Here is a 25,735-nt window from a genome sequence, read left to right on the forward strand (position 1 = left end):
TCAGTGTTGACTTTGGAGGGATATGGTTTTATGGATCCTAGCCCCTGGATTAGTTGTGAATAAATGAAATATGAGGTACTTATTGATATACCTATTGATATGAGATGATGCAAATAATTTTTTCAATTTCATGAGAAAAATATATGTGAGTTTTTTGTCAGTTTGTATTCTGTTTCAGATAATAATTTAAAATTTTTTCTGTCAGTTAAAGAAATCTATTCATCATTTATTCAGGGTAGATTCTAGAACCAACTTTAAATCTATAAATTACTCATGCTCTTCTGCTTAGTGACTTTATGAGGCAGTTTATTCTGTCTTTTAAAAAGGGAGTATTTTGTATTCCTCTGTCAAAACCTAAATTCACAAATGACTAGAAGCAAAGATTATATTTTGATTGCCTTGTGGTAAGAATTTAAATTGAAATGACATACATTAGAATTTATTTTGCCTTAGACAAGTGATACTATTTCTAAATCTGTCAATTTTCAGAGCAAGAAAAAGAAAATAATTTTACCATATGCACATTATTTTTCATGTCACACTAGAAAGTGTCAAATTTTTCAAAATTTCCAATTTGCTTTAAAATGTGAAAAATTAAGAACACATATATAAAAAGTAGCACTGCTTTAAAAGGTTTATATGCTCAAAAACACCTGAAACTAAAGTCTATGCCTCTTTCAAAAAATTTAACTGCTGTTACTGTGTTAAGTTAAAATAAATCTTAAAAATTAGTAAGTTAAATTACATTCAGTTAACTAAGCAATCTATATTTATTAAGAACATGCTATTTGTCTCAGTTCAGGGATGCACTGAATTTCAAATGGGTTTCTAAATTAGCTACCTATGCCACCCATATTATTTCTTTTTATTTCATCCTTTATGCTGCTTTAGGATATTACTACTAGAACTCAAATCAGATTAGTTTACTCTCGCAAGAGAGTCTTGAGACACTGTGCTCCCATCTTCCAGATCACTTACTTGCTCATATGTAAGGCTGGGAAAAAATTTTGCCCTATCAAACTAGGAACACCTCCCTCCCCTGCATCCTCTTCTCCAGCTTAATTTTTGTTTGTCTATTTCATTTATTTGTCTCTGTTCAATTTTCCTAACATAAAGCAACAAATATGATAAGTATAACAAATTTTTAAAAATCTGCTTAATTCATGTATGTAATGTAGTTGTACAAAACAAGTTTTATCATGTTTATTGTGTATAAAACCAGGTCATTCAGCCAAAAATCTCATTTTTTAAAGAAATCATTTAACTTAAGTGACATCACCAGTAGATGTAAACATTTTGAAAAGAAGTTTCACATTGAAAATCACAGTATAGATTTGATATACCATAGTCAAGGGACATAAAATCAAATTAGAGGGACACTATGTTATAAAACATGTACCATGTATTACATAGTGAAATTATCAGTTTTTTGGTTTTTTTTTTAAGATTTTATTTATTTATTTGACAGAGAGAAATCACAAGTAGACAGAGAGGCAGGCAGAGAGAGAGAGGGAAGCAGGCTCCCTGCTGAGCAGAGACCCCCGATGCAGGACTCGAACCCAGGACCCTGAGATCATGACCTGAGCCGAAGGCAGTGGCTTAACCCACCGAGCCACCCAGGCGCCCCGAAATTATCAGATTTAAGAATAGATAGCAAATGGGAAAATATAAGGTACTGATTTTAAATAAAAATGCAGTAAGTTCTAAGGGGTTAGTAAAAGAAGAGGTCAGAATAGATTCATTTCATCAGAGAGACTGGTGTTGGATATTAAGGAATGCATAGACTATGGTTGAGCACAAATTTTGAGAAAACTATCCAAAGGAAATATCAAATTACCTTAAAAATAGATGAATATATACCTATAGGTATATCATAGTTATTAGAAAAAGTTTTATGGCCCAAAATAATTAATCAATTTTTTTTCAAATAACTTTAATTCAGGAGACAACACTAAAAACTAATAATTAACCATTTCAATAAATTTAACTGGTCAGTTTAGTCAAAATGATCATTAAAAGAATGGTGATTGCCAGGGCTTTGGAGGAGTGTATGTGATTGGTGGGTGCAGTGGGATTAGGAAATGTTGGTAACAGAGTACAAACTTCTAGTTATAAGGAAAATAAGTTTGGGGATCTAATGTATAGCATGGTGATTATAGTTAACAATACTCTATTATATACTTGAAAGTTTCTAAGAGTAGCTCTTAAATGTTTTCATAAGGGAAAAAAAAGGCAACTGTGAGGTGGTAGATGTGTTAATCAACCTTACTGTAGTAATCATTTCATAATATATCCATATATTATATCATGTTATACAACTTAAACTTATACAATGTTATATATCAATGACCTCTTAATAAATCTGGAAAAATATTATCATCAATAGACAAAATCAATATTCCAATGACAAAATAAGTAAAAAAGAACATTAATATGAACCATATATAGAATAGTGTTGCTCACCTGAGCTTAAATGAAACATAATAATTGGCATAAAAATAAATATAATGGTTTACTACTCTATTTAAATAGTAAATACATTCAAATGGGTTATTATTATATTAAAAACAAATATAATAGTTTGCAATATAAATGGGCATAAATGACAAATGCTTCCTAGAAAAACTATGTTTTGTGAATTACTAAGCATTTATAATTTTCTTTACTTGTCTTAATTTTTTTTCTGAAACATCTTTAGTGTATTATATGGTTGTACTTAAGAATAGATACCACCTCACACCAGTCAGAATAGTTAAAATTAACCAGTCAGGCAATGACAGGTGTTGGCGAGGAGGTGTGGCCACTCTGGGAAGACAGTATGGAGGTTCCTCAAAAAGTTGAAAATAGAACTACCCTATGACACAGTAATAGCACTACTAGGTATTTACACTAAAGATACAAATGCAGTGATCTGAAGGGGCATGTGCACCCCAATGTTTATAGCAACAATGTCCACAAAAGCCAAACCAATGAAAGAACCTAGATGTCCATCAACAGATGAATGGATAAAGAAGATACATTATATATGTACAATGGAATACTATGCAGCCATCAAAACAAAGGAAATCTTGCCATTTGCAACAACATGGATGGAACTAGAGAATAATATGCTGAGTGAAATAAGTCAATCAAAGAAAGACAATTATCATATGATCTCTTTGATATGAGGAATTTGAGAGGCAGGGTAGAGGTTTGTGGCAGGGGAGGGAAAAATTAACCAAGATGAAACCAGAGAGGGAGACAAACCATAAGAGACTCTTAATCTCACAAAACAAACTGAGAGTTGTTGGGGGTTGACGGGTTTAGGGATAGGTAGTTGGGTTATGGACATTGGGGATATTATGTGTTATGGTGAGTGCAGTGAATTGTGTAAGAGTGTAATTCCCAGACCTGTATCCCTGGGGCAAGTAATACATTATATGTTAATAAAAAAGAAAATATAGCCATATCACAATTATTATGTAGTTTCCAGTCTACTTCAAATAAACAACTTCATCATCATTAATAGTAATCAAATGAAATCCAAACTGAATTTTTTTTTAGTTTTAACTCAAGTGAACAATATTCTTAGTCACTCAAAATCTTTTCATAAGTATTTTGGTATAAGTATATGTATATTTCTTGGGCTAGATATTATGGTGCAATCTTAATTCTCTACTGTTAGAAAATGGGCACTAGAAAACTTTACCTTCTGTTAAGATACCATTCTTATAGAAGAGCTTCATTAATGCCAGATTTCTCGAGGGCTAGTAGACCCCATTTGCTATGGGAAGGCATTTTTTCCCAATGTTCCTAGACACACTGACAACAAACAGGGAGAGGCCCCATTCTTAATAAACTTTGACTGATGGTTCTCCTGTGCTGAGTGTGATGTTATTGTGCCTAGTCCTGACTGGCTCTGTCTGAAATAATAGACCATATGGATTCAAAGCCTAACATAAATGTGCTGCCATTTTTATTATTAGCAATAAAGAAAATTTAAATGAAATGTCTGTCAGGTTTTTATGTTTTTCTTTACAGCTGTAAATTCCAACTAAAAAAATCTCTGCCCTATCTATATCACCCATATTTTCATGAATCTCATAAACCAAATTCAAACATTTCAATTTTCTCTAGTACGATTTTAGGGCCCCTGATGTGGAAAAAAGCTGTGGTGGCAAGTGCTACTTCTGATCCATAAAAATGTCATGAATTCCCCCAATAGAGCTCTCCCATTCAGTTTTGTTAACTAGTCCCCAATTCCTAAGAAAATGTTCACTGCTTATTACAAAGATTTATATTTATTTGATTCTCACATTTTCTAGATGGCTCTAGTATTTCAAATTTCTAGATGGAATAGAGCCAATATAATAGAGGTCATTGGATTTTTAAAAATTCTATCAATTTGCTCCATATTATTAACATACAATTAACACATTTGTTTGATAGGCTTGTATGTGTGTTTTAGAGTAATTTAAACATATAGATTGTTTTTGTTTTCATTTATCTGCAAAAAAAAATGTTCAAATATTTCTTATAAAATACTGTTATCTCTTTCTCATTGACTCTTCCCATTAGGTTCAAGGAACCATCTTCCCAGCTCCAAATTTCAATCCCATAATGGATGCCCAAATGCTAGGGGGAGCACTCCAAGGATTTGGTAAGCCTGATCATTTCCATCATCTTTTATTGTAATTTTTTTCACTCTACCTTGTTTTAAGATTGTAATACGGGTGTAAAAAGTTGATGTGTAACAGAAGGCAAAAGCAGATTAAAACAAAAAGCTGGGCAAAGAACTAAAATAAGAAGAAAAATAATAGAAAAGGACAATCATGGTGACCTATTTGCTCTCTCAATTGCAAGTATGATCTTGACATGTTTTTGCCTTAAATCCTTAAATGTCTCATCATTAACTACATTAAATGAAATCCCAAACCAAAAATCATCCTAGGAAAAAACATCTTTCTTTGCCCTTGTTTACTAGCCATTTATTTACTTATTTGTTCGTTTATTTATTTATTTATTTGGAGGGGGTACTTCCATTTCCAGCCAAAACAAACTTTCTGCTCTTCCCCAAACTGGATCTGTGTTTCCTCGTCTCTATAAAACTATTCCAATAATCCCCAGCCTGGGATGCCATTTTCTTCTCCTGTACTTTGCTTCCAAATTATTTTCAAGATTCCGTTCAAATTATTCTTCCTTTTTGAACTGTACTTTGGGCACTCCAAACTCAACCAGCCATGCCAACGCCCAAGGCACCCTCCCCTACACTCTTGTGTCACTGATCTCATTTTCATTGTGCTTGTCCTTTTGTGTCACCGCAGACTTCAGAGTACTCCCAAAGCATGGAGTCTGGCATGCAGGTGCTTAATAAATGGATGTTCAATGAATAAAACTAGAGTTCAGAAAAGGAATGTAGAGATAAGGGAGGAAAACTGTTGAGTTCTTAAAAAAAAATTAATCTTTAAGAAATGAAATGGAGCTGGTAAGCATCCATATATTTTCCTTAACTAAAACTTGTTTGAAGACTTCTGGTGAGCATGAAGATAAACACTGAAATTTTGCATAAAACATACAAACCCTTTTATAAGAAAGCAAGCTCTTTGAAGACAAGATCGCCTTTATGAGAGCTGTACTGCCTGTGTATGTGTGTATGTGAGCACGAACACATGTATGCACGCTCATTTTCATGTTTTATTCACTAACAGAATCTCACAAGAAAACAGTAAAGGACTTTAAACATGCTCTATAAAGCTGACTTTAGGACTTTGTGATGCTTTTATGCCTTTTAAAATCTAGTCACCATTAGAAAAATAGAGGCAAGTTAACAAAAAGTTATGGATTAACTTTGTCTTCAGGAGAGTAATTTTTGCTTTAAAACTATACATCAATCTATTCACTGAAAAAAATTTCTATGCTCCAGTTTCAATTCTCCCGTCATAGCAACGTTAGGGTCCGAATGCGGATTCATTCTGACCGTTGTAAGTTTTTGCTTGTCAGTGTTTTAGACTGAAGAATTTCAAGGGGTTTAGGGCTTGATTGCATACTGTCCACTCCAGCATTGCAGAGCCAGAACACATCTCAAAATGCTGTGAAGTCTATCCATCCTGATGCCCCTGGCAAAGTGTAACTTAAAAAAATAATTGTTAATGTTTTCCTTGGCTACTATGAGGGTTTTTTTTATAGTTTTAGTGAGATATAATGGATATCTAACATTGTATAAGTTTAAAATGTACAATGCGATAATAGGACAGGGGTGTGTGTGTTTGTGTGTGTGTGTGTGTATACAGTGAAGTTATTAACACAATAAAGCTAGTAACATCTCTTTACCTGACAAAATGATAATTGTTGTTGTTATTATGGTAAGAATATTTAAGATTTACTCTCAGCAACTTTCAAGAATACAACACAGTATTGTTAACTATAGTCACCCTGCTGTGTATTATTAGATCCCCAGAACTTATTCCTCTTACAATTGAAAGCTTGTACCCTTTGACCAGCGTGTCCCCATTTCCTGACCCCTCAGCCCCTGGTTGTTTCTATGAGTTCAGCTCTTTTAAATTCTACATATAAGTAATATCATACGATATTTGCCTTTCTCTGACTCATTTCACTTAACATAATACCCTTGGGATTTATCCATGTTTTCTCAAATAGCAGGGTTTTCTTCTTTTATATGACTGAATAATATTCCACACATATGTATATGTGTGTGAGAGAGAGAGAGTCACATTTTCTTTGTCCATTCATCTGTTGATGGAACTTCAGTGGTTTTCACTACAGTGAATATGGAGGTACAGATATCTTTATGAGATAATTAATTCATTTATTTTAGATAAACGCCCAGAAGTAGAATTGCTATATCATTCTGTTTTTAATTTTTTGAAACACTTCCAAACTGTTTCCCATTGTGGCTATACCAAATTACATTCCTACCAATGGGAATTCCCCTTTCTTCATATTTCTTCTTTTTTTTTTATAATAGTCATTCTAACAGGTATAAAGTGATATTTCATTATAGTTTTGATTTGCTTTCCCCTGACAATTAGTGATGTTGAGCATATTCTCATGTACTTATGGACCATTTGTATGTCTTCTTTAGAAAAATGTCGATTCAGGTTCTTCACCCATTTTTAATTAGATTATTTGTTTAGATATTTAATTAGATTATTCTGCTATTGAGTTTTATGAGATTCTTATGTATTTTAGATATTAATCCCTTATCAAGTATATGATTTGCAAGTATTTTCTCCCTCTCTGTAGCTTGCTTTTTCTTTCTGTTGTTTTTTTTTTTTTAAGATTTTATTTATTTAACAGACAGATCACAAGTAGGCAGAGAGACAGGCAGAGAGAGGAGGAAGCAGGCTCCCTGTTGAGCAGAGAGCCTGATGTGGGGCTCAATCCCAGGACCCTGAAATCGCGACCTGAGCTGAAGGCAGAGGCTTAACCGGCTGAGCCACCCATGCGCCCCTCTTTCTGTTGTTTCTTTTGCTCTTCAGAAGCTTTCTAGTTTGATGCTGTAGTTCCACTTGGTGATTTTTTTGATTTAGCTGCTGTATTTTTCTTACAAAAATCAGAAAGCAAAAAGTACTCTAAAGCAAATGAAAATGAGTAGTTTTAATAATAGTTGCCTTAAGTTGTGTAAAAATTCACCAGTCACTCTAAAAGGGAATAACCTTCAGTTATAGTCCTTAATAGTTCAGTCCAATATCTAATTCCTTCCCATTAAAAACTACTTTCTCAATCTGTGCAGCCTTAGAATAACTGTGTTTATTTTGTCTCAATTTACATATGTAATTTCCAAGTCATCCATGTGAGATGCTGGACAACTGGAACTATTTTTAACCTACATTCTTAATTCTTGACAAAGCTACATACAAGTCAAAATTAATATTTTTTGGAACATTCAGTGCTATTTAGAATGGACATTTTTGCTTTGTTCCTGATCTTTGTCCCCTTTAAGTTCCCTATAGGTTTTGCTGAGAGTCTTCATTTTGAACAGGTGTTAGATTTTGTAAAACGCTTTTTCTCCATCTGTTGATACACTCAACAGTTTCTCTTTTTTATTCCATTGATGTGATGAATTATGTTAACTGATTTTTCAAATGTTGAGATAAGACTTGCACACCTGAAATAAACACCACTTGGTCATAATGCACGATTCTTTCTATACAGTGTTGAATTCAATTTGCAATATTTTTGAAGAATTTTTATATCTGTGTTCATGACAGATATTGGTCTATAGTTTTCCTTTCTTGTAATGCTTTCTCTGATTTTGGTATTAGAATGATAATAACTTCATAGAATGACTTAGGAAGTATTCCCTCTGCTTCTATCTTTTGGAAGAGACCATAAAGAAACAAACAAAAGAATCACATAATTTTATTCTTTAAGAGTTTGGTAGAGTTCACCAGTGAACCCGACAGGGCCAGGTGTTTTCTGTTTTGACAAGTTTTAACAAGTTTAACTTGTGTTTAACTTCTTTAATAGATATAAGTCTATTCATATGTTTATTTCTCTTTGTGTAAGTTTGGGTAGATTGTGTTTTTGAAGAAATTAATCCATTTCATCTATAGTATCAAATTTATGAGTACAGAGTTGTTCTTAGTATTCCTTTCTTATCCTTTCATATCCATAGTATCTGCAGTAACATACCCTCTTTCATTTCTGATATTAGTAATTGTATCTTCTCTCTCTCTCTCTTTGAGTTAACTGGGCTAAGGACTTATCAATTTTATTGATTTTTTCAAAGAATTAAGTTTTCAGGTAAATTGATTTTTCTCTTTTAATTTATTGCTTTCAGTTGAATTAATTTCTCCTCTAATTTTCATTGTTTCCTTCCTTCTGCTTACTTCAGACTTACTTTGTTCTTTTATTCTAATTTCCTAAGGTGGAAGTTTATATTAGTTAATTTAGGTCTTTATTTCCCACATATTTATTCAGGGCCATAAATTTTCCTCTAAGTATTCCATTGCCTCGTGCTCGCTTCAGCAGCACATATACTAAAAAAAAAAAAAAAAAAAAAAAAAAAGTATTCCATTGCCTCATTTCATAAATTTTAATAGCTTATATTTTCATTTTCACTTAATTTTTTTTTAATTCTCTTGAGCCTTCTTTGACCCATGTATTATTTACAAGTGTGTTTTTCAATCCCCAAGAATTTTAGGGTTTTCCAGCTATCTTTTTGTTATTGATTTCTGGTTTAATGACACTCTGGTCTAAGAACATAATTTGCATGGCTTCTATTATTTTAAACTGGTTAAGTGCTGCCTCCTGACGGTGCATGGGAGAAAAATGAGGCACAAACAAGTCAGCTGAAAGAGAATGGGAGCTGGGGATGACTATCTTTTCTACTCGCATTCTCTTGCAGCTGATTTGTTTGTGCCACATTCTTCTCCCATGTGCCATCAGGAGGCGGAAGTTGAAGTGTATTTTATAAGAAGTCTATCTTAGCATTACATGTAAGCTTGAGAACAATAGATAATCTGTTGGTTTTGGATGAAATATTCTATTGATATCAATGATACAAAGTTGACTGATGATGGATGATGTTGTTGATCAACCATATTCTTATAAGTTTTCTGCCTGCTGGATCTGTCCATTTATGATAAAGAGGTACTAAACTCCAGATAAAATATTGAATTCATCCATTTCTCCTAGCAGTTCTATCAGTTTTTGCCTCATGTATTTTGATGCTTTTTTATTGGGCTCACACATATGAAAATTTATAATATCATCCTGGAGAACTGAACCGTTTACCATTATGTGATGTTTCTTTTTATCCCTGATAATTTTCCTTCTAAAGTCTTTTGTGTTAAAATTAATAAAGCAGCTCTGTTTTTTTTCCCAATATGTTAGCATAGTATATCTTCCTCTATCCCATTATCATCTATCTCAGTGCTATTCAGATATAATTTGAAATTTTACAAATAATTATTTTCTTGTTTAGTAAACCCCTTTTACCTATTTGACCATATAGTCAATGTTTATTATTCACAGATTCCACACTTGCCAATTTGTCTACTTGTTAAAATTCATTCGTAACACCAAAATCAACATTTGCCTTGCTTTCATGGTCATTAACAGATGTTTGGAGAGATGTGTAGACTTTGAGTTACCAGAGTGCATATTCCAGCTGAGATTAGACAAGATGATATTCTGTCTTCTTGTTTCAGTTCTCATACTATAAATGTGTCCTTTTTGTGATCAATTTAATGCTACATATTTTTTTGTAGGTCTATATTTTTTGTTGATGATTATGTTCTTTAAAATGCCTCCCAAATGTTGTGCTGAAGTACTGTCAAGAGTTCCCAAGCACAAGAAGAAATATTATTGAGAAGATATGTACATCAGCTAAGCTTCATTCAGAAATAAGTTCTAGTGCTATTGGCTATGTTAATATAGTACATAGTACATCCAGAAAAAAAAGATAAAATTCACTGATCTATGGATGAAGCTATCCAGAAAAAGGCTAAAGTAACATCTGTTCTATGTTATAAAGCTATGGAAAAGCAGCTAAATTTGTGAGTTCATGAGATAATAATTGATAATATAAAAAGTAGTGATCAGCTCTCTTTTGAAAGTAGTGATAGATGGCTTGCATGTTTCAAAAGGTAATACAGCATAAAAACTGTTACACTTTTAGCTTAACGAGTTCTGTAGATCAGTAAGATATAGAATATCTCCTTAAGATTATTCTTTAAAAACATCTCCTAAATTTTATACAGGAAAAAAGCATGTGAGAAAAAGACAGAATTCAATGCTGAGGAAACAGGCTTCTTTTTATAAGGACATTGACAAACAAACATACATGTTGTAAATGGCATTTCTATTGACAAAAATATTGTGACCAGAGGTTACAGAAATCTAACTGTATATTCCCCCGCAGAGCAATAGTTCAATCTCTATTAATTCAACGTTCATAACAACTTTGTAGAAAACTACCACAAATAACAAGAATCAACTGTGTATCATAGAAACCTATAAAATTGCTATGGTTTGTTATACCAGGCTTTTCTGTTAAACCAGGTAATAAAAATTATCTAGAAATTCTTGTCAGAATACAACAGGATAGGAAAGAAAAATTTAAAACGATTGTAAAGAAGAAATCAAAATTCCTATTATGTGCAGAGTATATCATTTATATCTAGAAATCTAAGCTAATCAAATAAAATGTTATTAAAAATTGTGAGTACAATAATTTTTCTGAATACAAGGTAATTTTATGTTTATAATTTTTTTTACAAATTCAATATCATTTATTTAATTTAGCAATTATGTGTTAAAAAACAAAATAAAAACAAAGTAAATGTCAACATAAATGAAAATATGAGTATTTTTAACAAAATTAAGTCTCTTGCCATTTACAAAAACTCCACAAACCTTCACTAACTCTTTCAGAAAAGGAAAACACTGAAATAATTTAGCAGATAGTGACAAAAAGACAACTTTTTAAAATTGATTCCTAAATTTAGTTACTTTAATTAAAAATTCTTAGCAAAGATAATGACAAAAAGACAACTTTTTAAAATTGATTCCTAAAACTGACAATGGATATAACTGAAAGATCTTCTGTTTATTATTAAAAATGTCTTCCCTTTGGAATTCCCATCATGCAGTTAACAGACTCCATAGAACTATTTAGTGTCCTTTGTGTCCAGGCCATTAACCAGCTAGCTCCAGGGCCATACGTTGCTCTATGCCTCTCACAAACCATGAATCTCAGTGTTTGGAGCCAACTCTATGCCTCCTTCCTTCCATTTTATACCTTCAGATCATTCCTCTCACCTATGTAAAACATCCTGCTCTCCCTTTTGTTTCACAGGGCATAGTTATGTATGTAAATCCTGGTGACTAGCCTTTGTTCACTGGATATTTCAGTACCTGACTCAGCTTTCCTAAGAAACTAAGGGCATCCAGGATAGCTTTAATTTCCAAAAAGATGAGCTGCTTAATATCCTAGCAATATTCAATTCCTTTGAATATCCTAGGAATATTCAATTCCTTTTTCTCCTCTTCATTAAATATCTACTTTTGTCTAAGAAAAATTGTACTATACAGAATTAGATAGACAAGGAAGACTTTATTCAAGACAATTGCAATAGAAATCAAGACTTTACAATAGAGGAAAGAATTCAGTTCCTCTGAAACAAATGGAAAGAGAGTATTTAAGGACAGAAGGAGGTGGGGGTTAGTTGAAAAGTACTGGAGAATACTGAGAATTGAGGGTGTTTGTCAATGCGATTAGGACATCTGTGTTTGCTAATTAGTTCTTAAGAAAGTTGGGTTCCTATCCTCCCACAGAGACTAGAATGTAGGGATTCTATCTTTCCTGATGATTATATTTCAAAGAGATGACTCAACAATCTTTGGGGAAAGACATTTCTGGATTGTAAAACTGGCAAGTGATTGGCAGATTTATATCTTAAAAGAGTAAAGAAAAATTTACAATTGCAAGTTTTCCAAAGTAAATGCTCTCAGAAAAGGGGGATCAGAGGCATTCAATCCGAAAGAAACCTGTCTAAATTTTAGTCAAGTTGAGGGAAATGTTAAGGCCTTCTTAGTCACTCTACTATGACTATAATTAGAGCTAAATTTGTTTAAACTTGTTGCATATTTCAGTGTTCTACCAGTACAGTGTGTTGGCATATAAGGAAATAAAGGCCTCATACTTCCCAGAATCAGCCCTGGTTATAGGAAAAAGAGTCCACATTCCATGCCAACAATAAGAGGTTCACACAGTCCCTCAGAAGGTTACACAGCCCTTGTACTTTTATACTTTCATTCTCCATGACTCTTCCTTCTTCTGGAGGTTTTGAACTGTACCTGTTGTTTTTGTCTTAATGTATGTTCATTATAATTTACATCTCCTTAACTGTAAAATAAGAAAGATGTTGTACCCATTTAAATACTAATTAGCTTAAAGGTCAAGGAAGCCTTTTTTGGTGGGTTGGAGAGGTGGTTGAAGAAAGACCATATTTTTTGTTCTTCTGCATTTTTTAGTTGGATCTTTTTAAAGGAAAATCTGTAGGCATAGCACCAAAATGAGAGATAGGAGGAAACTAGCCTTCATCAAGTGTTGCTCTGTGATTTCCAATTTTAGTTAAAATTGCTCACTGCTTTAAAGTACCATCAGGGATAATGCTTGCAATATAGTTTTTGATCCTTAGATAATGGCTTCTTCCAAACTACAGAGTAGCAACTTTACTAATCTTCAAATATTATTCTTTTCCAGGCTGTGACAAAGACATGCTGATCGACATTCTAACTCAACGCTGTAATGCACAAAGGCTGATGATTGCGGACGCATACCAGAGCATGTATGGCCGGGTAGGGTCTCTTCATCGTGACCTGTTCTAGGGCAAACTCCTGGGAAATCACAACCCTTTCAGAAAACAGATACTGTTATTCTTTTCAGTCTCATAGATTCCAAAGATCTCAGACTCTAATGTATGTCAGAAACAGTTCCTATGCCTCTGACATGTTCCAAGGAATATAAGAAAGACGTATCTATGTGTGAGGCATGTTCACACTTACAGTTACTCCATCAGTCCTTTCTCAAAAATCATTCAGCTTCATAAAATGGAAGTTCTGATAGTCTTACACTGCTAGTTGGTCCAATTAGGCTAAAAATGTTGTACTGGAAACACCCCTGTGTCAAGCTTTAGGGAAGGCAGAAAGGGCTAATGATCACTAGGTCAAAAAAATAAGATCTTTCCTGCAATTCTCCACAGGTCTTCACCTAACTCTCAACCAAAGTGAATTCTGTACTAGCTTTTCTTCTCACAGCATGCTGTTATAGAGACCATTAAAAAAGAATGGCAGTTAAAAATAGTTTAAGGCAATAAAACTATCCATAGTGCTTTAAAGTAATCACATTCTAATTTCAAAGCAAGTACCATTAAAGATTCCTTTCTTTTGTTATGCATTTAAACCACAGATTCAGAACAAAAACTCTTCAGGCCAAAAGGGCCTGAAATAGCAATTACTTTGTCAACTGAGCATTATTGATGAAACACTATCATAAAACTTTCTCTGTAGAGTTAGCTCTTATAAATTCACTCCATCTCTAAACCTCAGTCTTTGAACAGCTATAATACATGAAATAAAGGGTAGTCCTCTGTTGTAGAATAAATTAATAATTGAAGATACTACTACTAGTTATATTAGTTGAATTTAGTCATAGAAGGAAACCAGTTTCTCTTTTTTTTTTTTTTTTCAGGTAAACTGCTACCGTAGCTTATGTTCCCATGATAACAGTGCTAGTTTTCTTTCGAAAGAGAACATAAAAACTATAAAAGTTCTAGCATCAGTAATCTAATATTGTTTAATATGCATATTGTTACAAGAGTGGTCATTTTTCAGTATTTTTTAACTCAAAGGTTTGCATACATCTTTGCATTTTATACATCAGGTTAATTTAGGTTGAAGGCATTACTTTATTTTAGTCTAGAAAATTACACTAAAGCAGATTAAAGCATTAAGAAATGAAGTACTTAAACTCAAGGAATAAAAAATCCATTGAACAATTTATACCCTCAAAGGTCTCAAAGTTTGTTAAACTCTACCTCTGCTGAATAATCCATATTGTGTGGAAAAGTTTGACTAATAACACAATCACACCAATGGAAGAAAGTGAGTCATGCTGGCCCCTTTCCTCTAAAATACCTTTGTCATACAGTCTTCAAGGCTTGAAAGTTATCTCTCCTCTCACATTTCTCTTTTTTTCCCTCACTTATACCATCTTGATTCATTTGGTACCCAGACTAACGTGAAACTTGTAACTGGTACCTCCTACCCTCGTGCTTTCCCGTTCTCATCTATCCCCACGCTGAAGCCAGAATGACCTCAAATCTAGAGTTCTGCTTTCCTCATTCGGTCCCTGAATATTTATCATATTTTTGCCTCACAAATATCCATAAGTCCATGGAATAAACCAATACCTTCCCAGTGCATACAAAGCTTACCTTGTTTCTGTTTTCCATTTTATTCCCTTTCCCCCTTCCTCACACAGTTCTGAACTACCTGTACTTCTACAAATTAATTGTACCTGCTCCCATACCTTTAATCAGGATGTTCCATCTACTACCATGTCCTGACTCTCCCCTCTGCAAGCTGCATACCTGCTCATCTTCCCAGACACTGTACACTACCTCACACCACTAACCCTAAACAGAATGGAATGAACTCGGGCTGCTACCGCATTCTTTAGCAATTACTTCCCCCTCAATACCTAATGACACATTAGTGAGCTTGCTTATATGTGCTTCCCTTACCAGAATTTAAATCCTCAAAAGGTGGACTGCATTTCATCCAGAAAGTTTAGCACAAGTATCTATCTAACATGCTAAGATTGTTTAATTATGTTTGTTGAATGACACTGTGAAGGTATAGTTTTGGCTGCTCTTATAAACTTTTTCTGCTGTCACACTCACCTTCTGCCCTGGGCTAGGTACTTTTTGCTGGGGTCCCAGAATCCCCTGTGCATACTGCTACCATGGCCTTGACACACTAGGTTGTATTGGTTTATTTTTTTCTCTTGATGACTAGACTGTAATCCCCTAGAAAACTGCTACTATCCCTGCAGAGCTCAGTCCAGGGTCTAACATAGAAGATGAATTTCATTACAGAATAAGGGAATCTAAGAAATTATATCTTGTCTATTTACATTTTTGTTTTAAAAAGTGGAGGGGACATCCACTTATATATACTAAAGTATTATATACTTTATATTTCTGTTATCTTCTGCTATCTTTCCCTTTCTGTGGTGAGAGTTTATAGATTTCCTATAAGTTAGTCTTTGATATTTTTTATTTTTTATTAATATGGATAATTAAGATTTGACAGAATTTATTTATGTGTTTATTTTTTTGGTTGCTGAGCAAAGTGGAAGTCTAGGCATGCTTCTTAAATACTTATTTCTCGGTATTTTACATTAATGGAAAGCTGCTAAATTTCATCAACTTTTCCTCACCCGAAGTACACTAATCCTACACTCAAATGAAAAACCTTTTGGAATGCCTCTGACTGACATATTTATCAACATAATTAACGAGGTCATTCCTGATCTTCCTCACCAAAGTAAAGTACTTCACTGGAGCCTTGCAGTGAAACCAAGGGAGCAATGAAACACCTCTGGGGCTAGGCGGGGAAACTACATATCTGATAAGTTTAGCAATTAGTCAATGATTGCTGAATGGGGTTCAAATTCAACCTTGCAGTAATTTATTCTCTCAGTGTTCATCCAAAACAGGGATAATCAGCTCTGAAATATCCTGGCATCTGGAATTCATTAAAATTGTAGTGGTGGTTATATAATTTAGTGCAGCAGCTAAGTTGCCCTGAGTCACATGAAGTTAGAACTTGAACCAAGGTTATCTGACTCTAAATTATGTATTTCAAAGTCTCTCAATATCTTAACTGAATAAACACCAGATATAACAAAAGCAGATACCTATCTATACTGTTAACTCTCTCATATTCTTCAAGGCTTTGCTCAATGTCAGCTACTCAGGAGGACCTAATCTGATTGCCCTGTTTAAAACTGTCACCTACCCCAAAGCCTATGCCAGCACCCCAGATCCCTTCCCCCTGTTCTTTACTTTTTCCTATAACACTCACTGCCTTCTAACATACTACATAATTTATTTATATATAATTATTATTTATTTTTCACCACCTCTCCCTAACATAAGCCCCACGAGGAGAATAATCTTTGTTTTGTTCACTAGCATGCCCAAAGCACTCATGACAGTGGCAGGCACATGGTTGGTATATCCCCTCAAAATTTAAATGTTGAAGCCCTAATCTCCCAAAGTAACTGTGTTTAAAGATAAGGCATTGAAGGAGTGATTAAGGTTAAATGAGGTCATAAAGGTGGGGCCCTAATTCTATGGGACTGGTGTTCTTAAATGAAAAGAGATACCAGCAGAGTGTATGAACAAAGGAAAGACCATGTGACCATACAGCAAGAAGACAGCCATCTGTAAGCCAAAAAAAATGCCTCACTGGATACCAGCTTCTCCAGTACCCTGATCTGGGACTCCCAGACCTCAGACTGTAAGAAAATAAATTTCTTTGTTTAAACCACCCAGTATGGTCAGCTGTTAGGGCAATCTGAGCAGACTAATGCAGCTGATACTCAATACAGAGATGTGGGGAGAAGTTCAGATGGCAGAAGAGTAGGGGTACCCTAAGCTTGCCTCATCCCTCAAATGCAACTAGTTAAATATCAAATCATTTTGAATACCTAAGAAATTGATCTGAGGACTGAGAGAGCAAAACTACACAACTAGAGATAGAAAATCAGCCACATCATGGAAGGCAGGAACAGAGGAGAGTTGATTTGGGGGAGAAGAGAATCATAGGTGTTGTGAAGGGGAGGGAGCCCCGATCACAGAGAAGTGAGAGAGAGAGAGAGCACACACAGGGGTTGCACAAGAAAAATTCTTCCCCGAAACCATTGACTGGAAAAAGGAGACTGACTACCACAAGTTTTTATATACAGTGGAACACAAAGTCTGAAGTCTTGGTGGTCCACCCCATCTCTAGAGTCATGCCCTATGGGCTTGGCTATGCTCTGGTGGGAAAGGAATGTGGAGACCTGGGAGTGGGCAGCATGGTCAAAGGATACCCTAGGTCATACAGGGAGAAACAGTTTCCCTGCTTGGAGTGCATTTGGGAGTAGTGACACAGCCTCTCCAGGGACAAAAACACTGGTGGTGTCAATATGCTGCCCAGTTCCCTAGCATAGGAACAAAAACACCAACTGGGACAACAAGCCCTGGTGCCAGCTTTTTGGCTAGACTTTACCATAAACTTAGAATGGTTGAGGGCTGCCTGGGTGGCTCAGTTGGTTAAGCATCTGTCTTTGGCTTAGGTCGTGATCCCAGGGTCTTGGGATTGAGCCCCACCTCAGGCTCCCTGATTATTGGGTATTCTGTTTCTCTCTCTCCCTCTGCCCACCCCCCCAACTCATGCACTCATGCTTTCTCTTTCTCAAGTAAGTGAATAAAATATTTTAAACACACACACACACACACAAACTTTGACAGTTGCATGGTTGCACAACTGAGTTCTGGGACAAACTGGCACCAGCTACAGTGGAACAAGACCTTCCCCCCAGGGGATCAGCATGGGTCCCTACCCCACAGATCTCTAAAATTTGGAGATGTGAAACTCAGCTGTCGCCTGAGATAAAACACAGAAGTACTGTGCGACTTGCCAGGTAGGTACACACCTCCGATGCAGGCAGGGTGAAGGCACAGGTCTGACAGAAGCCAGAGACACAAGAGAGGTACTTGTTTGATCTTTTGTGAGGGCATTCTGAAGAATAGCAGATGCAAACTCCCTGCTCTGTGGACAAGAGAGCGAGAGACTGGCACCATCAATTTCCAACAGTTCCCCCCAACTGACTGACTTCAGTGAGCTAAACAGTGCCACCCAGTGGAGGCTGGAGTCATTTACATCAGCCCCACCCCCCACCCCTGCGTGCTTCGTGCTTCAGGTGTATCTCCACAGGGTAAGTCCACCTGAGAATCAGCACAACATGACCCACCCCCAGAAGAGTAGCACAAACTTCTTGCAAACACCAAGTCTACTGATCATAGAGAGCTGCAAAGGCTCAACCGTAGGGAAAATAGAATCTAGCTGTCTTTTTTTGGTGGGGAGCAGGAGGGAATGGGATCTAGGTTTTTTTAACAAGCAGACCAAAACACATCTAGCTTTTATTTTCTTTTTCTTTCTTTCTTTTTACCTCTTAATACAGCTATTACTCATAGGAGCCAGTATAAAACAGACTTTCCTAATAATCACACACACACACACACACACACAAAATAGTGACCCAAACAAAATGACTAGATGGAGGAATTCACCTCAAAAGAAAGAACAGGAAGTCATGGCCAGGGATTTAACCAATGCAGATACAAATAAGATGTCTGAACCAGAATTTAAAGCAATAATTATAAGAATAGTAGCTGGGCTTGAAAAAAAGCAAAAAAGACCCTAGAGAATCCCTTATTAAAAAGATAAGAGAATTAAAAACTAGTCAGGCCAAAATAAATGTTATAACTGAGATGCAAAACTGAATGGATACAATGATGAGAACGGATAAAGCAGAGGAATGAATCAGTTATTATAAAAATACGAAAAATAATGAAGCTGAAAAAAAGAGGAAAGGAAGGTATTGGATCACAAATCTAGACTTAGGGAACTCAGTGACTCTTTAAAGCACAATAACATTCATATCATAGGAGTTCCAGAAAAAGAAGAGAAAGAAAAGGGAGCATCAGGTTAGCTTATAGCTAATACAGCTTATAGTTCAGCATGTATCTGAAAACGTCCCTAATCTTGGGAAGGAAACAGACATTGAAATCCAAGCAGCATGGAGAACTCCCATTAAATTCAAAAAAAGCCAGCCATCATTAAGACATATTATAATCAAATTCACAAAATTCACGGATAAGGAAAGAATCCTGGAAGGAGCAAGGGGGGAAAGCCCTTAACCTACAGTGGAAGACAGATTACGTTTGCAGTAGATCTGTCCACAGAAACTTGACAGGCCAAAAGAGAGTGACGATATATTCAATGTGCTGAATGGGAAAAATATGCAGCCAAGAATACTTTATACAGCAAAGCTGTCGTTCAGAATAGAGGGAGAGATAAAGAGTTTTCTACATAAACAAAAACTAAAGGAGTTCATGACCACTAAACCAGCCCTGCAAGAAATATTAAAGAAGGCTCTTTGAGTTGTGGGGGCAGGGGAGAGACCAAAAGCAACAAAGACTACAAAGAAAGAGAGAACAGCAGCAGAAACACCAACTTTACAGTTAACACAATGGTACTACATTCATATCTTTCAATAATCACTCTGAATGTAAATGGACTAAATGTTCCAATCAAAAGACACAGAGGATCAGAATGGATTAAAAAAAAACAAGACCCATCTATATGCTGCCTAGAAGAGACATTGTATCATAATTAAGGGGGGTTATCTACCAAGGAGATCTAACAATTATAAATACTTATGCCCCTAATTTGGGAGCACCCAAATATATAAATCAATTAATAACAAACAAAGAAGCTCATTAAAAACAATATGATAATATTAGGATACTTTAACACCCCCCATTTACCGCAATGGACGGATCATCTAAGCAGAAAATCAACAAAGAAATATGGCTTTGGATGACACACTGAACCATATGAGATCTATTCAGAACATTTCATCCTAAAGCAACAGAATACACTTTTTTTTTTTTGAGTGCACATGGAACATTCCCCAGAATATATCACATACTGGATCACAAATCAGTCCTCAACAATCCCTCAAGAAGACTGAGATCATACCATGCACATTTTCAGACCATAATGCTATGAAACTTGAAGTAAATCACAAGAAAAATTTTGGAAGGACCAAAAATACATGGAGGTTAAAGAATATCCTACTGAGGAATAAATGGGTTAACCAGAAAATGAAAAAAGAAATTTAAAAATACTTGACGCAAATGAAAATGAAAGCACCACAGTCCAAAATCTCCAGAATACCGCAAAGACAGTTGTAAGAGGGAAATGTATTGTAATACAGGCCTACTTCAAGAAACAAGAAAAATCTCAAACACACAACCTGACCTTATTCCTTTAGGAACTAGTAAAAGAACAGCAAATAAAGCCTAAAGCCAGCAGAAGACAGGAAATAATAAAGATTAGAAAAAAATAAACATATAGAAACAAACAAACAAAAATAGTAGAACAGATCAATGAAACTAAGAGCTGGTTCTTTGAAAGAATTAATTAAATTGATGAATCCCTAGCCAGATTTATCAAAAGGAAGAGAGAAAGGAGCCAAATAAAATCATGAATGAAAGAAGAGAGATCACAACCAACACCACAGAAATACAAACAATTACAAGAGAATATTATGAAAAATTATATGCCAACAAACTAGGCAATCTGGAAAAAATGGACAATTTCCTAAAAACATACAAACTACCAAAACTGAAATAGGAAGACATGGAAAACCTGAACAGACCTATGATCAGCAAAGAAATTGAATCAGTAATAAAAATCTACCAACAAACAAAAGTCCAAGGCCAGATGTTTTCCCTAGGAGATTCCAACACTTAAAAAAGAGTTAATACCTATTCTTCTCAAAATGTTCAAAAAAACTGAAATGGAAGGAAAACTTCCAAACTCAATCTATGAGGCCAGCATTACCTTGATTCCAAAACCTGATAAAGAGCTCACTAAAAAAAAAGGAATTAAAGACCAATATTCCTGATGAACATGGATGCAAAAATTCTCAATAAGACACTTGCAAGTAAAATCCAACAGTACACTAAAAGGATTATTCACCATGACCAAGTGGGATTGATTCCTGGGCTACAAGGGTAGTTCAATATTCACAAGTCAATCAATGTGATATACAACATTAATAAAAGAAAAGTTAAGAACCATATGATCCTTTAATAGATAAAGAAAAAGCATTTGACAAAATACAGCATCCTTTCTTGATAAAAATCCTCAATAAAGTTGGTATAGATGGAATATATTTCACCATCATAAAAGCCATATCAAAAAAAACCCAGAGCTAATATCATCTTCAATGGGGAAAAACTGAGAGCTTTTCCTCTATGGTCAGGAACAAATGAGGGATCTCCACTCTCACCATTACTATTTAATGTAATACTGGAAGTCCTAGGCTTAGCAATTAGACAACACAAAGAAATAAAAGGCATCCAAATCATGAAGAAGAAGTCAAACTTTTACTATTTATAGATGACATGATACTCTCTATAGAAAACCCAGAAGACTCCACCAAAAAATTGCTAGAACTAATACATAAATATGAAAAATTCATGGGATATAAAATCAATGTACAGATACCTGTTGCATTTCTATACAACAATAATGAAGCAGCAGAAAAAGAGATCAAGGAATCAATCCCATTTATAATTGCACCAAAAACAATATAACTACAAATAAACCTAGCTAAAGAGATAAAAGATCTATATCCTGAAAACTATAAAAACACTTAAGAAAAAAATTGAGGAAGATACAAAGGAATAGGAAGACATTCCATGTTCATGGATGAAAGAATAAACATCATAAAATGCCTGTATTTACCCAAAGCAACCTCTACATTTAATGCAAGCCCTATCAAAATACCAATAGCATTTTTCACAGAGCTAGAACAAAAAAATCCTAAAATCTGTATGGAACCACAAAAGACACTAAATAGTCAAAACAATCCTGAAAAAGAAAACCAAAGCTGGAGGCATCAAAATTCCCAGACCTCAAGTTACAGACTATAAAGCTGTAGGGATCAAGACAGGTATGGCACTGGCACAAAAACAGACACATGGATCAATGGAACAGAGTAGAAAATCCAGAAATGGACCCACAACTCCATGGCCAACTAATCTTCAACAAAGCAGGAAAGAATATACAATGGAAAAAATACAGTCTCCTTAACAAATGGTGCTGGGAAAACGGGACAGCAAAATGCAGAAAAATAAACTGGACCACTTTCTTACACCATACACAAAAATTAATTCAAAATGGATGAGAGACGTAAATGTGAGGCAGGAAACCATCAAAATACTAGGAGAACACAGGCAGCAAACTCTCTGACCTTGGCCATAGTAGCTTCTTACTAGACACATCACTGGAGGCAAGGAAAACAAACACAAAGATGAACTATTGAGACTTAGTGAAGATAAAAAGCCTCTGCACAGTGAAGGAAACAATCAACAAAACTAAAGACAGTCTATGGAATGGGAGAAGATATTTGAAAATAATGTCTAATAAAGGGTTAGTATCCAAAATCTATAAAGAACTTATCAAACTCAACACCCAAAATACAAATAATCCAAGTAAGAAATGGACAGAAGATATGAATAAACACTTTTCCAAAGAAGACATCCAGATGGCTAACAGACACATGAAAAGATGCTCAACATCACTCATCATCTGGGAAATATAAATCAAAACCAAGATGAGATCCCACCTCACACATGTCAAAATGGCTAAAATTGACAACACAGGAAACAACAAATGTTGGTAAGGATGCAGAGAAAGAGGAGTCCTCTTGTACTTCTGGTGGAAATACAAACTAGTTCTGTCACTATGGAAAAAAGTTTGGACGTTTCTCAAAGAGTTAAAAAATAGAGCTACCCTATCACTCAGCAATTGCACTACTAGGTATTTACCCAAAGGATACAAAAATGCATATTCAAAGGAGTACATGTGTCCTGATGTTCATAGCGGCATTATTGACAATAGCCAAACTGTGGAAAGAGCTCAAGGTCCATTGGATAAACAGATATTGGATTAATGGATAAAGTAGAAGTGGTATATGGAAAGGACTATTACTCAGCCATCAAAAATACTGAAATCTTGTCATTTGCAATAATATGGATGGAGCTAGAGTGTGTTATGCTAAGCAAAATAAGCCAGTCAGAAAAAGAAAAATGCCATATGATTTTACTCATATGAGATAAACAAATAAGAAGGGGAAAAAAGAGAGAAAGAGGGAAGGAAACCATAAGAGACTCAGCCATAGTGAACAAATTGAGGGCTGATGGAGGATGGGTATCAAGGAGGATACTTGTTATGATGAGCATTGGGAGTTATATGTAAGTAATGTATTACCAAATTCTACTCCTGAAACCAATATTACACTGTATGTTAACTAATTAGAATTTAAATAAAATTTTGGGGAAAAAAAAACAGACATGTGAATGTGTGAAGAGTTCAAGTTCACTCTTCAGACCCATCTTGTTCTCATAATACTTTTTTTCCCTATTATGTCTCAGTTTCATGGTTAAAAATATTGACCTTGAGCTATCAACATACCTAGGAAGTAGCTGGCTAAAAAATTACCTTAGCTACTTACAAGTAGCATTATGATGTCACTAGCACCAGTAATAGGTGTGACATCTTTTCGTCTATCCTCACTTTTACTTTAGAAGTGAGGGGTGGATATAGTTTTAGTCTCAAAAGTTTAAATTCATTATACAATTTGTCACAGATCAATTAAGCATGAAATAAGTAGTTTAAAATGGTACAATTACCTTATCTTTAAAATAAATAATGGATTAGATACACTCCTTTTGGTGAATCTTTACTACCAGGAAAATAATTTATAATTTTAAGAAAATTTTCTATAGAATCAATCAAAATTTTATAAGTTTAGAAAAACCTCTGTATATGTTTGTTACAGCCTGAGCAATTATTTATCCTTAAAATAACATACAATGTCTGCCAGAGAGGGATGGAGGAACAGGGAACTGGACGGAGGAAAGAAGGGAGGGAAGGAGGAAGAGAGGGAAGTAAGAAGAACAGAAAAAGAAAATTAGATACTCCTAAAGCCAGGCCTAATTAGTCTTCAAAACACTCTCTAAAACAGTTCCGTAAATTTATACTCCCACCTGCAATAAATATATAATGGTTCCCATTTCCCTTAAATCTTCATAAAACTTCTGAAGTTGTGACCAATTTCATAGATATAAATGGAATCTCATTATGATTTTAACTTTCATTTTTCCCTGATAAAATATAATGTTGATCATCTTTTCATGTTTTTTTTTAACCTCTTGGTTTCTTCCTTTTTTTTTTTGTTTTGAAAATTGTCTTTTATTGGTAATTAATGAGGAGTAGAAAATGAAACAAATCTTTTAAAGGAAATGATTTTTGTCCAAAGTATGAAGTATAAGTTGAATCTCAGAAGAATGGCAATGCTAGAATTCTTTCAAGGTTTCTCCCTTTTTTTAATTAACTCTACATTGTCTTATTTTCCTTTCAGTAGCTTGCCATTTATTGATTTGTATTTATTTATGTAATTTGGATATCAGTTATTTCTTGTGTATATAGACTATAAATATTTTCTCTAAATATATGAATTTCAAATTATGTTGTTGTACGATCGTCTGTCAAAAACTGTGAAAGGTAATGAGCCTTTGACATACAAGATAGCAAGCTAACCAGCCAAGATAATCACAGATATTGTTAGAAGACAGAAGACTACTGAATCAAAGACAAAATACAGTTTATCATTCACAGTCATAGTGGTTGCCAAAATGTCAGAATTTTTGCACCAGTTCCCTGAGCCTCAACCCCAAAATTCAAGGCAAAAATGACCAAATAACACCTGCACATGCAGTGGGTTCTACTGCAGAAGAGAAACCATGAGATTAGAAACTTCAGCCAGAATGGATGGCTGCCCATCACTCATCTCTGTTTCATGATGCTAATTACTATATAAACATCCTTGGAAAGCTGGTCTAGAACAAAGGCTGTCAGTGCCTCACTCTGTGTAACATTCAGAAACATAAGATCTACAGAAGATTGTCTTCTAACAACATCACCTCTCCTTTCATTTCACCACATTCCATTTTCACTCTTGGCTTTTTTTACCTATGAGCACACCAGTCCCCAGGCCACTCTTATCATTCTGACTAACAAAGGCTGAGACTAAATCCATCAATTTGTCTCATACAGTATTTAATTATCAAATAATTCCAAGCAGCAGGGGAGGTCAATTGGCAGTGTTGATTCCAACCATGCCCCCACAGGGACCTGGACCCAATGAATTCAACTAATCCCACAAATCATCAAGCCTATCTTAAGAAGCTGAGTGGCTTATTCTGAAGTTTTAGTAATGACCTTTCTACTTGGTTTGAGGTTTTCATCTAGATACAGCAAGATGTATTCGTGATGGCAGAGGCTTCAAATTGGCCCACAAGGAGGGAGTCTA

At 34.9% G+C, this 25,735-nt stretch overlaps 1 protein-coding gene across 1 annotated transcript in view; it reads left to right on the forward strand.

The window, feature by feature from the left end:
* Positions 1-2,773: 2,773 nt before the first annotated feature.
* Positions 2,774-25,735, forward strand: part of ANXA10 (annexin A10) — a 78,934-nt gene continuing 55,972 nt past the window's right edge. The window contains exons 1-3 of the mRNA XM_044225970.1: positions 2,774-2,794; positions 4,558-4,639; positions 13,214-13,308. Coding sequence (XP_044081905.1) covers positions 2,774-2,794; positions 4,558-4,639; positions 13,214-13,308 — 198 coding nt within the window. The remainder of the gene's footprint in view (positions 2,795-4,557; positions 4,640-13,213; positions 13,309-25,735) is intronic.

The sequence above is a fragment of the Neovison vison genome, chromosome 11 (genome assembly GCF_020171115.1).
Source record: "Neovison vison isolate M4711 chromosome 11, ASM_NN_V1, whole genome shotgun sequence".
In the NCBI taxonomy this organism is placed as follows: domain Eukaryota; kingdom Metazoa; phylum Chordata; class Mammalia; order Carnivora; family Mustelidae; genus Neogale; species Neogale vison.